We start from the raw sequence: 13195 nt of genomic DNA, 5'->3' as shown, positions 1-13195 counted from the left end.
GATTATTATCTTTGGCTGCTCTTTTCCAGTATCACTCTCTTCCTTGGAGACCAATTGCAGGCTCTTCCTTGATTGTTTGTTTGTTTTAAAGAAAGTTTTTCTTACATGAATCCAGTTGAAATCATTAAATCAGATCAGTGTGTTCAACCACAAGACAGAAGGAAAATAAACCTTCTGATAAAATGATTTATCTCAAACTTAATTCAACAGTTTGATGGAACTGTGTGCTTGTTTTAAGAAAATGTTTTTCCTCAGTCCCAGCAGCCTTTGGAGGATCTGGATGCCCAGCTCAGACGTGCTCTGAGTCCAGAGACTGTGTCTGTTCCACAGCAGGTATACAACCCGTTTTAACATTTTAATAACTAAAACAGGTAGCTTGTGAATTCATGGAATTTTTACATACAATTAATGCTCTTTACAATTTATATTAACATATATGTAAGCATACACTGATACATTTTAATGGCTGCATACCGTCATGTACCAACCATCTATTTCTTTGAAAATAATAATAAACAGCCGTATATTGTTTGATGCACAGATTTCATTATTTTTCCAAATTGGGTGTTTGAGCTCTGAGCATTGACCAGTACTAGTCTAATACTGACATCCCTTAAGCAACCAAGTGTGCAATAACTGGTGACAAAGCAAGGTTTAATCCAAGGACTCCAGTTTACATCCAAAACATGCATAAAGTAGACCCTCATGTGTGTTCTTGACCCTTGCCAGAATAGATCAGTTAGTGAAAATAAAGCAATGAAAACATTGCCAAGCTACAGATATCATTTGACAACTCTGTGTATGTCCCTGTGTAGGGCAGTTGTAGAATAGTGGTTAAGGTACTGGACTTGTAACCAAAAGGTAGCTGGTTCAAGCCCCACCACTGCCAGGTTGACACTGTTGGACCCTTGAGCAAGGCCCTTATCCCTCAATTGCTTAGACAATATACGGTCACAGTACTGTAAGTCGTTTTGGATAAAAGCGTCTGCTAAATGCCAAAAATGTAAATGTGCCTGCATTATGCGTTTAATTATTTGTTTAGCACATTGCTATAATAATAATAACAATAATAACAGGGTGCACGGGTGCTGAGATTTTGAGCGCTCAAGTTTGAATTTCAGCTCTGCTATCTCAAATTGGCTATAAGTCTGTAGGGGGAAGGACAATGACAAAAACAGGGTTTCATTGTTGTTGGGCAATTAGGATCTCTGCTGACCGGTCAAGGTGCCTGCACAGGGGCAGCTGATCACAAATGGCAGCATGTGGCTCTCCGCACGCAATACTGTGCTGTTTAATGGCATGAAACAAATCAGAGGATAAGAAGAAAGTGTATTTTCTCATTTAGGGTGCAAATCCATCACATACAAAGTCGATCAAATCTGAGTAAATGCCTGGATGCCAACAAAGAATATGTTATATCCAATATCAATGTCTAATACAGGGGTGCACAACATACGGCCCACGGGCCAGACACGGCCTGGTAAATGAAGTGCTGATGCATTTTTAAATAAATGATGCTGTCACTTTAAATTGACTGAGTAATTCCATGAAATTGCGACTGAAAAGTGACTCCTAAATTAGGTAAATACAAGTTACTTCAGCGGTGCCATGTCTTTGTCCAAATCAAGTATGAGTAAAAAAAGAAAAGTGGTTCTCGATCATAGGAAATTTAACCCTGAATGGACATACAAGTATTTTTTTATGAAACGGGCCATGGCGTTTTCTCATGTCTGGTGTGCTTAGAATGCATGGCAGTGACAATGGAATATAATTCGTAAAGGCATTACGAAACAAAACACCCAAAACTCAGCGATCTCTGAGGTGAGGATAGAAAGCAAAAGATTAACGCACTAAAAAACTTGTGACCACCTCACTGGAGCCAGACATCAATCAGTTAGTGTCAGAAAGACGCTGCAATATCTCCCATTGACCAAGACATGTCTTGTAAATACTTGATCTTATGTAACTGTATTACAAATTCATGTGGACAGGTCTGTAAAAATGAAATTTGTGGCCCTCTAGTGTAGGTGTTCGGCCCTTGGTAAAAAGAAGTCGTGCACCCCTGGTCTAATATTTTAGTATCCACAACTGCCCCAGATATGAATAATCAAGGATTAATGCATCCAATCTGTTTTTATCATTCAACTTAATCTATAATTAATAATTAAAAATGTAATAAATTGCTACCAACCATTATGTTTTTTACATAATGATTAGCACAAATTAGTAGACAATTACATAATGCCCTAAAACACTGATCAGCAAATCATATGCTCTGATTTATCGCACAGAACCAAAGAAGGTTGTATAGTGTCAAGTAAGTGGACAGTGTTGGCTATTACCAGTGATGTGACTGTATGTAATGTGATATAACTCTCCCTCTTCATCTCTTCCTTCTATAGTCACCTCATACTGGGATGCCTGCTGGAGGGCAGCCAGGTGTGTGCTCAAATAATTAAATTATAGTTTTTATTGAAAAGACAAATCATTTAAAAGCACTGAAAATGTCAGATACATAATTTATTTTATTTTTTAGCTTTTTTTCATATAACTTATTTATTACTCACCTTTTCAGTTCCATTTTCTTTGGAAGGAGATCCAGTGACCACACCTACAGCTGAAGGCTACAAGCTAGGCCGATTCCAGGTATCAGTTATAATCATTACAGTCCTTCTGTTTATCCTGCCTTATGCAACTTGATTTTAACATTCACTTGTACCTTTTTCCTCTGCTTTGTAATGAAGTACCATGCCTTGTTTTACACTGTTTGAATGTGTTTACTCCTGTTCTCTTACTCCAGGTCTCGTTGGCAGCCGACGACTCCTCTCTACAGCCTCCTACCACCACCAGTGACTCATCATCCTCCAGCACCTCCTCATCCACCTCTTCATCCACCTCCTCTTCCTCATCTAGTCTCTCCAGTCCAGATAACACGCTTCACCGAACCTCCCCTCTGCACCGCCAGCCTCAGCGAGACGTTGTTGATGGCCTCCCCTGTTCTCCACCCAGCCAGCCCACGAAGATCGGCCGATTCCAGGTTACCGCCAGCAGTGACACCAGAGTTGGCCGTTTCTCAGTGAGTCGGGCTGTTGATGAGCCACTGAATCCTGCTCCAGAATCTCCACAGCCTCAAAGCCATCAAGCCACGGGCAATGGTCCGGCACTCAGTCCCGAGGCCAAGAGCCTGGCCAGCATTAACAACTCATTTAACTCCTACATCAGCAGTGACAACGACTCTGAGTTTGAGGATGAGGACTTCAAACGTGAAATCAGTAAACTTCGTGAAAAGTGAGTCGGTTTTTTACTGCAAACTAATGCCAGTTAGAACTGAGAAGAAAAGCCACATAGGCCATTTCCACAGTTCTGAAAGGGTTTCATTTCCAGTTTGTTTCTTTTGCTGTTTTAAGTGGACATCAGGGTCTGTGACCAATATGTATTACCAATACACACAACATACTTCATAAATAATTCCATTATGATGGCATCTGTATTCCAGCAGCTTCTGATTTGTTTTTGGCGAGGTTATTTGTAGTGTATGAATTACATTTGGCCATCTATACAAATGGTCCTAAATACAAATTTGACAGGCTGGGTGTTCTTCTTAACTTTTGCAGAGACTACTGCTCCACATACTTTGTACTTATCGTACTTTGTACAGATCATATTTAGAACTAAGGCTTTTGAAAAACAGCTTTAAGCGTCTCCTAGAACCAGTTCTTCAATATTTAAAGCATTCATACTAAAATACATTGAGCTCAGTCTAACAGGTGCAGTGAAACTAGCTGTATTTAAATTAGCACAGTAAAAACAGCAGATATAGTCAGTCATAGTCAGTAACGTAGAAGCAGATGGGCCACGTCACGTTAAATGATGTTTTAGAGCTTTCGACCCCACCAAATTAAGTGAATTTTTACCAAATGATAGAACCCAAATGAGTAATTTTAAACTGGAAAGAAACATATTCCATACATGCATATAGAAATGTTTGACCTCACTGTATTAGTGTTGCTCCATTAGACAAACAGTAGCAATATTCTGTAGATTACCAAATAATCACTGCATTTTAATTCCAAATATAGACTGTCGAGATGTGGCATCACAAGCTATATTCTGTGCAGTTTATAGCTTAGCATGGCTCTCTGTACATGATACGACTCTGTGTGGGAACCCAATACTGAGGGGTTATTGGAAGTGACTAGACAAGTGACAAACAAGCACCACCTTAATAGTTCCTAGTACAAACAATAGTGTTTTGTATAGTCTGCTCATTACCTTATTATGTTTGTTATTGCTCTGTCAGGCACATGATAGAGAGCCAGGCCTTGTACGCACGACAAAAAGAGGAGATCGATGCCCTCTACGCCCAAAAGGGCAAAGACCCACCTGCCATGGTAAACCCACCTGCAATAACCCTGGCAGGTCGTAGGCGCCGGCCCACCAAAAGCAAAAGCGGCAAATCCGGACGTGCAAACTCACAGGGCAGCAGAAGCCCTGTTCAGCCAGGTCTGTATCCATTTTACTAGATAACAGTAGTTAACTGCTGCACATTCTGTACATTTTTCTTTTCTTGTCTGGTTCATGGCTTTGTTTGTTTGTTTGTTTGTGTGTGTGTTTGTGTGTGTTTGTGTGTGTGTTTGTGTTTGTGTTTGTGTTTGTGTGTGTGTGTGTGTGTGTGTGTGTGTGTGTGTGTGTGTGTGTGTGTGTGTGTGTGTGTGTGTGTGAAATAGGCAGCAGCACTTTATCAGCACAGAGTGCTCCTTCAGTGTACCCAACTCAGCAGACCTGTCCTGCCACTGAGGGGGTGGCAGACACAGGGGGAAAACCTCTGTTCCAGTCTTTTAAGGCTTCACCCTCCAGCGTAGACCTGTATTCTACTTACACCAGTGATGCCACGCTGTCCGCCCCCAGCCTCTGTGTGTCCACTCAAGGTAAAATCACTGACTTAACTCTTATATGCCTTTCAGACCAAAATTAATCATTTGCAACTAATACACCATTATTTCTCCTTTTTTTAAAAACACATTGTCCATAAAATACTGGCTGGTACGATCTGTTCTTGGACAGACCTAAACTTGGCTGTAAGGTTTCCTGTACTGATTTGTTGGACCCTCTATAACGATAATGATGAACAAAACACAGCCAAATATGACACCTGGCCATGAGCTCTGTTCAACATCTCATACCAATACTGACAGCATTAATATTAGCTATAACAGACTTGGTGGGGAAGGTTATAACAACATTTCAGAGCTGGTGGATTTGTCCACATTCAGTCAAGTGATCAGAATTAGAAAGAAGATTGTCTTAAGAAATAAGAAATGTTGTTTCGCTTACTTGTACCCTACTTTTAATGTGTTTAAACTGTAAATGTGCATTATGACCACACATATATAAACACCTCTCTTAATTATTCCAGTCCAAGGCTTTTAGCTAAATGTAGTGCTTACAGGTAAATAAAATAAAGGGTAGGCTTTTGGCTATTAATAAAAAGGTTGTGGGTTCGAATCCTGGCTCTAAGCAGCCACTGTTGGGTTCTTAAGCAATGCCCTTAACCCTCACTGCTCCAGGGGCGTTTATTCTATATGCTTCTAACTTTGTGGCAACAGCATGAGAAAGGTCCTTTGTCTGTTTCTGAACAGGAGCCAGGTCTACTTATTGAACATAATTGTCTTACCTCACAAGTGTTGTTTTCACTGCCACAGACACACTCCAAAAAGCCTATTAAAAGCCTGTCCAAAAGAGTTTAAGCTGTTATTGCTACAAATGTTATTGCCATATAAGGCAGCTCACAGTGCTCTTCATTGGCTTCTTGTAGCTGCCCGATTCTAACAAACACTTTGTTGTAATTAAAAGAAACATTTTCACAAATTGTGGACATTTTTGCCAACTAACGTAACTATTTCATTGGTAGTAAAAACAATGTAACTAAATACTAATTTAAAGATTGAAACAAAGCATGCTTTGATGTGAATGCAGCTGCAGTGTAGATCTACTGTAAGGATAGAATTAGGGTGCTGATGCTTGCCTCCTTCACTGTGCAGCTGTATGCTCACCCACCCTTAAGCCATCACTCCTCCTGTAAGCGTCTGTCTTTCTTTCCTGTCTTTCTCTCTCTGGAGCTCATGGCTTACTGACCTCTGTTTCCATACCTACTCTGTATCTGTGTATGTCTCCTTTCTTTCTTTCTTTCTTTTTCTCTCTTCCCTCTTTTTGTGCCACAGGCTGTGTAAAGTTCAGCTGTGGGTCGGAGAGAGTGAGCTTCAAACCAGGCGGCAGAAGGACCCGTTTTCTGAGTACGCCGTGCTTGGCTCTTTGTGTGTACCGCTTTTCTTATGTATTTTTTTACACTATCACGTGACGGGATCGCTTATTTTGGGGAGCTTTTCTGGATGGCTCTGTATCCAAATAACCCAGATTCACAAATTCACAACTCGGTATAACAGCATTGTTTAAGGCTAATATTTGATAATACATTCAAACAGAAACGGAATTGCTTCCTCACCGATTCATGGTCCATGGCCTACATTTTTTTATTCCATTAACCCTCCAAAATGGCTTCCCCCTCCCACCAAAAAAAAAAAAAAACTAAATCCTTTTTTACTTACTCGATCATTACAGGCTACCTCATTTAAACACTCATTTAAATCTGCATTCAAGACATTTCTGCTTCAATTACTTGATTCATTTTCATACATTCATAAATAGAATTAAAACCAACTCTGATTTATTTAGGAATATTTATACCATATACCAATGTAATATTCATTTTTATACCATGGCCATGGAAAGCCTTGTGTATAAATGGCTAGTATGTGTATTAATTTCTTATTAATTAATTTCTGTAACACAATTACACTAAAGAAACATGCCCTTGTGCTGGACTTGTGCTGATTAAGCAGATATTATTTGTAATCTGGTGTAAAAAAAACAGAACAACGTCAAGAGCCATTGATGGGCAGTGGTACTTTACTAGTTAAGGTATTGGGACATTGATCAAGCCCTACCACAGCCAGACTGTCACTGTTGGGCGCCTGAGCAGGGCTGTTAACCCTCAGTTGCTTGCATTGTTTTCAGTCACGTTTGTCCAAAGTCGCTTTGGATGAAAGCTTCTGCTGTTGATGGCTAGCCATAATGTCAAAGCAAATTATGGATGATACTCTAAAATTCTAGCTTTACCAATTGTATATCGTTAATTCATGATAAAGCAAACTTACAAAACCTCAATTTTAAAATACCATGTGGCCATGGTATAAGATATTGACCCAAGTGTCCTTATACCTTCATTCCTCATTTCCTCTATTAATTGTTTCTTATCTTACAAATGTACTACATTTAACATATCGTTGTTTATGCTCATAAATAAACTGTTTATATTTATAAGAACACAGTGATAAAAGAAACGTGTGTATATTTAAAGTGGATATGTGTATAGAAAGTCCATTAAATAATATGTCATGCTTTTAGTTTAATGGTCAACTCTTCATTCCTCTTACTCTATTTTAGGATTTGATATATTATTATGTACAGTAGCATTCAAAGTGAAAAACAGTGAAAAACAAAACCCAAGCCCAATTATTGCTACACTATCTCTACTTTCCTGTATATACTATATGGCCAAAACTATGTAGACATCCTTTCTGGCAACTATAACCATATATTTTTTTCATATCCATCTATACGATGTATAGAATCAAGCATACAGCAGTGCAATAAACTTGAGCAAACATTAAATTGCTCTTACAATATCAATGAATAGTTTGTTTAGTGCCATTGAAGAGTTGCCACACAATTGTTGGTGCTATTATTGTGGAGTGGAATGGTCAACGACCTACAACAGCTTCACAGTAAAGCAGCTGACCATACAAACTCACTGAGTAAGATGACTTTTTCTGCTGAGGTGTATTTAATCTAAAGACTCAAGTCTTCTATAATTAGCCCTCTAATTTCAGTATGTATAAATTCTAGAATTACAATCATGTCTCTTCAGCTTCGTGCCAGCAGTTTGGAGAACGGCATTTCTGTGTAATTAGTGTAGAGGATTTAGTATAGTATAGAAGACTGACCTATACCCTATCCAACACCATCAGAATGATTTGGAATACTGACAGTGTGTATTAGACTAATTTACTGCATGACATTTTATTGGAAAAAGGTAAAGGTTGTTGACCGACTCCAAACATGGATAATTTTTGTGTATCTGTGGGGCTACAACAGCAACAGATTTAAGTTTTTGGGTGGCAGATGCTCCCCCTGTACTGCATTGTGTTTGAAGTGGACTGACTTTACCACAGACTTATACCAATCCATGCTTCTCTTCATGCTTCAGGGAAGATGGTGAAAAAAGTGTGCCCCTGCAACCAACTTTGTAGTAATTATCTCTCTCATTTTTATGTACCATTCTCCTTTTCCTCCTCCGCCTCCTCCTTTTCTTTACTCCTCTTTTCTGGCTCCTGTTTCCTGTTCTTCTTGTCCTCTTGATGTGTTTGTGTATCTGTGAGAACGCTTGCCTGCTGAACCATGAGGCACCAGCACTGCTAAGCTTTCATTCTGGTTTAAGCATTGTACTGAGTGTGTTTACATGTGGTAATCTAATTATTCAAATAGTCAAGATCTGCTGATTATTACTAATCTGATCCGAAGACAATTGGATTTCTGCTGACTTATTGGATTAATCCATTTTGAACAGTGACATCACCAGTGGTTTCCCTTCTGTGCCGACATTGTAGTGCTGCCATGCAGAACTATGCAGGGAACCATTTAAGAACTTAAAGAGAAACGTGCTTTAAATAGCAAAAAAATAGTATATAAAAAGAAATAACCTAGAATAGAGTACTAGGTTATTAAAATAGTTAAAAGTCAGCTAACCAGCTAGTTTAGCTTTTTGCCACTTTTTTTGCCACAGAAATATACATACAACAATCTGGACCTTTATAAAACAATCAAGCTAAATATCTATACTGTTATTTAAATATGTGGCATGGCCACTTATTAGTGGTTAATGATTATTATATAGTGACAATGTCTGGTGACATCTAGGCGCTCATAAACAGTTCTATTTGTTATGAATTTATAATATCAATATGGTCTCTTGCCATTCTGCTGAAACATGGATTACACTGTCCACAGTCAAGCAAGCTTCACTTTATTATGAGCTTTTAGGTAAACATGACTGCTAATCAATTTATTGCCAAAATTTGACTTCTCTGATTGTATTGTGCATGTAAACACACCCACTGTTTTGATGATGGCGTCCATGTGCATGCCAAGTTCATTTGCAAATGTACAATAAAGCGTCAATAATTCTACAAGTTAATGTCAGTATATTACTTTGGACTAGGCCATTAGATATATCTGCATTTTTTATGTGTGTTTGTCTGCTTGTGCTACTTCTCTCACCGCAATACACTCTAAACACACCATTCACTGCAAGATGAGGCATCTCAATTCCTAGCACTGTCTACCAAAGTAGGTCAGCTAATACGCTTCAAATAGACCAGACTGACCGTCATCATATTACACTAAAGCCAATTTAAAGCCATTTACTCCCTCACCCTTCCATCTCCCTGTGACTCCCCAGACCTCAACACCACAAGGTAGAAGTACTACTCAGTATAAAATATTAAACACCTCTGAGGAAATACCACAGAAAAAATTCTAGCTTTTTATTCCACATAAACATCATATATAAAATATGGACATTATAACGAAAAAAAAGATTTATCTGCAAAGTTACCTAATAACACAAGATAATAATGGTCACCAAGTACATGCAATGAATGTAGCCTAATAGATGTTGATGCACTTCCATCTTCACTACTTACAAACTAAGATGGATACTCGTTTTAACCCTATGAAGTAACCTGAATGTCTGCATTAATTATCCGTTAGTGGGGTTTAATCATCATCCACATTTTGCCTAATTTTAAACACTACAAACAATCAAAACCCTACAAACTTTATTACATCTTTAGCAAACACATTAAGTACCCAATCATAGTTTAATATGGCAGTGTATGCAAATTCAGGTTCTGTCCTATAAAAAGTAATATTCTTTTATGTAAAAACTAAGTCTAAATCAAAACAAAAAATTGGTGTGGCATGGAGCTAAAATTTTAAAGCATTTCTTCAAATCCAAATCAGAAAAAGTTGGGACAGTATTTAAAATGCGGAGAAAAAAAACTCAGCAAACTTTTTTGGAAGTCCTGTGGATAGATGAGACAATGTGGATACATGAGACAATAAGACAAATGTAGTTAAACCTCTTGGAAATGCACCGAACGAATGGAGGCACAGCAGACCAATAAATCTGATCTGTAAAGCTTGGTGGAGGGTGTGTCCAAGTTTAGGACTTTAAGCAAACCAGGGGTAGTGATAACTGGACTAGTAATCTGAAGGAATCAAAAGCCCTTAACTGGTCAGGCTATGCCATACCATTACAATTAATTTAGGGTATGACTTTTTAAAGCCATTATGTTAGGGCTTACATAGGATTTAGGGTTACATGGGGTTATGTTCATGCAAGAAATTCCAGAATGGTCTAAGATTCATCTTTCATGTTGTGCAGATTCGAATAGTAGCCACTTTAGAAATAATTAAACACCAACACCAATATTTAATTAAGAAGATTAATTAAGAATTAAAGTATGTTTTTGCAAGCTTTTCAATCTTGGGCTATAAATGGTTAAATATGATCAGTTAATTGAAAATGTGTTCAATAAGACATACATACAGATGTTTGTACATTATTAGTTCTGGCAGAATGTGTTTGTAGATGATCACATTTTATACATAACACAGAAATTCAGGTCATTGCAAACTGGTTACAGCTTTTTCAGATGAATCTCTTTATTCAATAGGTGCTGATTTTGCCTAGTCAAGATGCAATACAATTCTGATTTAATCCTAGTTTAAACCAAACACATCTACAGCTTAATTGAATTTGCAGCTCTGTGCATAGTAAACAGGCTGTCTGTTTGGTGGGTGGATCCCCCAGATTTCCTCTTCAGTACTTGTGCTGCTTAATCAAAGGCTTTGGTTTTGCAGTAGATGGCATTATTTGCCCTCAGTAGAAATGGTGTTTGTTCTCTTGTCATGCACATGGAGATGTACCCAAGGTTAAAGTCAAAGGTTTACAGACACTTGTAAGGTGTTGTCCATTTATTCACTGACAGAAAAAAAACAGTAGAAAAATCATTGAAATATGAAAACTCTCATACTTGTCCTTTACAAGTGTATGTTAGCTGTTGACCTGAACTGTACATAATTAACAAAAAGCAGCTTGCATGTATGTTATCCTCAGACATGTCTATAGAAAAAATAAATATGAGATCTGTTCATGATTACTGAACCTGATCCGTGTGTTAACTTGATAATTCCTTTTCTGTACACAGAGCTACGAGTGTGCAGAATGCAAAGCTATGATATTTCCAAACTTGTTTAGAAATTCTCTTCAGATAAACGACTTGTATTTTAGATTTATTATACTAAACCAAAGTTTGTTGCTGGACTTGTCAGAGGAAAACCAGAAATCATCATAAGTTATCATCATAAGTTATTTTTAAGGTTAATTCAGGAGAACATTGTTTAATTACATTTGCCATTCATTGCTTATTAGCTTCCTCTAACGGCATTCAAAGCCTACTGGCGCTGACTGCAGCAACCCCATGGATTTAAAAGCCTAACAAAGACCAGAAATGTGATTTTAGAAAACTTGGGACACTAATGTGTTAACGCCTTCACCATGCCCTGTTTTTCAGGCTGGATTCAGAGAGATAAAATTACCGCTTTAGCCTCAGAGCGGACTCTCAGGTGCTCATTAGGGCTTTTTCACCCGCACAAGAATTTCCCTACACATACTGTATGGTCCAATATGTATATGAAAATCAGTCATGCCCAAATTGTACATGTTAGCCATATTCACAAAATATTAAATAATGCGCTAGTCCTACATAACTATTTTCTTTCATATTCCCATCCCACTTTTACTGTTGCAGGGACGAGCAGCACGACCATGGTAGGCGGACCAGGGCAGGGGCAGAACCAAACGCAGCCGCCGTCCACAGCATCCCAGAGTCGCAAGGGAACGTTCACAGACGACCTGCACAAGCTGGTGGACATCTGGGCCAGGGATGCCATGAACCTGACGCACGGCAAAAGGAGCTCGAAACAACAGCAGCAGCCTCCCTCTCAAGGCCAAAGCTATGATGTAAGATACTGACATGCTTTTATATATACACCATTTGAACACATAAAATATGTGGACACCCCTTTCTTATTACAGTGTATATTTTTATATTCTTAAAAAATACTTTACTTTGCAGTATTGCTTTTCCTCAAGAGACACGTTAAGGTAGCCATGTGATTCAATTGCTTGGAGTCTTAAGGGATGAATGGACTTTCATTTCATTATTCATGTTATTTCACAGTCAGATTAAGACAAAATCCTGGTATGCAAGTCAAATTTGGCTATCAAAGTAATTTTAATCATTTGTTGTGTTCGATAATGAAATCAAAAGTACAATTAATCCACACAACAATGAGGAAGAACATTTTTAGATCATATCACAGCATCTGTATGTAGCCTTGATGTTTGGAATTAACTGTTAAAAACACCAATGTTCTTCAGAACCTGCTACCCTAGCATTCTTTTGTGAAATGTAATACTATATAGCAGCGGTCCCCAACCTTTTTTGCACCACAGACCGGTTTCATATAAGATATAATTTCACAGACATGCGGGGGTGGGGAGATTTAAAATAGAATAACAATACTACTCACAAGTGATGAAAAATTAGTGGGAACCCTGAGCTTTTTTCGCTGCAATGAGACGCTTCCACACCCGAAGTGTGTTGGAAATGAAAGCAGTGTTTTCATTGCTTTTGTAGCGATGTCTAATTATTTATTCTTTCTGTGCAGCCTGTTAATAAATGATGCATGGACCGGTGGTTGGGGACCACTGCTATATAGCATTGCTTATTGTCCAACATATTTTCACCATTCTCCATACCCGAGGAAGTTTTTGTCGAAAGGGGCATGCAGTGCCTTTTTTTAAATCCAAAAATAGTTACAGTTAAGTGAACATATGCACAAAATACACAATGTGCTCTTGATGTAACCTTTATAGAAAACAAACTTCCAGGGGGAGTAGAATTAGTAATAAAAAAGTTAGAAAATGGAGTACTGCATTTGGGGGCGG

General features: G+C 38.3%; 1 protein-coding gene across 9 annotated transcripts in view; it reads left to right on the top strand.

The window, feature by feature from the left end:
• wnk1b (WNK lysine deficient protein kinase 1b) overlaps nt 1-13195 on the top strand; it is a 136650-nt gene that overhangs the window by 119706 nt on the left and 3749 nt on the right. For 5 of the 9 annotated variants that reach the window (XM_062995224.1, XM_062995177.1, XM_062995199.1 and 2 more), the window contains 9 exons: nt 256-333; nt 2403-2439; nt 2576-2646; nt 2801-3288; nt 4301-4503; nt 4728-4928; nt 6222-6314; nt 8327-8368; nt 11994-12205. In XM_062995224.1, coding sequence (XP_062851294.1) covers nt 256-333; nt 2403-2439; nt 2576-2646; nt 2801-3288; nt 4301-4503; nt 4728-4928; nt 6222-6314; nt 8327-8368; nt 11994-12205 — 1425 coding nt within the window. Of the gene's footprint in view, nt 1-255; nt 334-2402; nt 2440-2575; nt 2647-2800; nt 3289-4300; nt 4504-4727; nt 4929-6221; nt 6315-8326; nt 8369-11756; nt 11809-11993; nt 12206-13195 lie in introns of all 9 variants that reach the window. The other 4 variants (XM_062995214.1, XM_062995208.1, XM_062995169.1 and 1 more) reach the window with 4 other exon arrangements.

The sequence above is a fragment of the Trichomycterus rosablanca genome, chromosome 1 (assembly GCF_030014385.1).
Source record: "Trichomycterus rosablanca isolate fTriRos1 chromosome 1, fTriRos1.hap1, whole genome shotgun sequence".
In the NCBI taxonomy this organism is placed as follows: Eukaryota; Metazoa; Chordata; class Actinopteri; order Siluriformes; family Trichomycteridae; genus Trichomycterus; species Trichomycterus rosablanca.
This window is presented reverse-complemented; position numbering and strand designations above follow the sequence as displayed.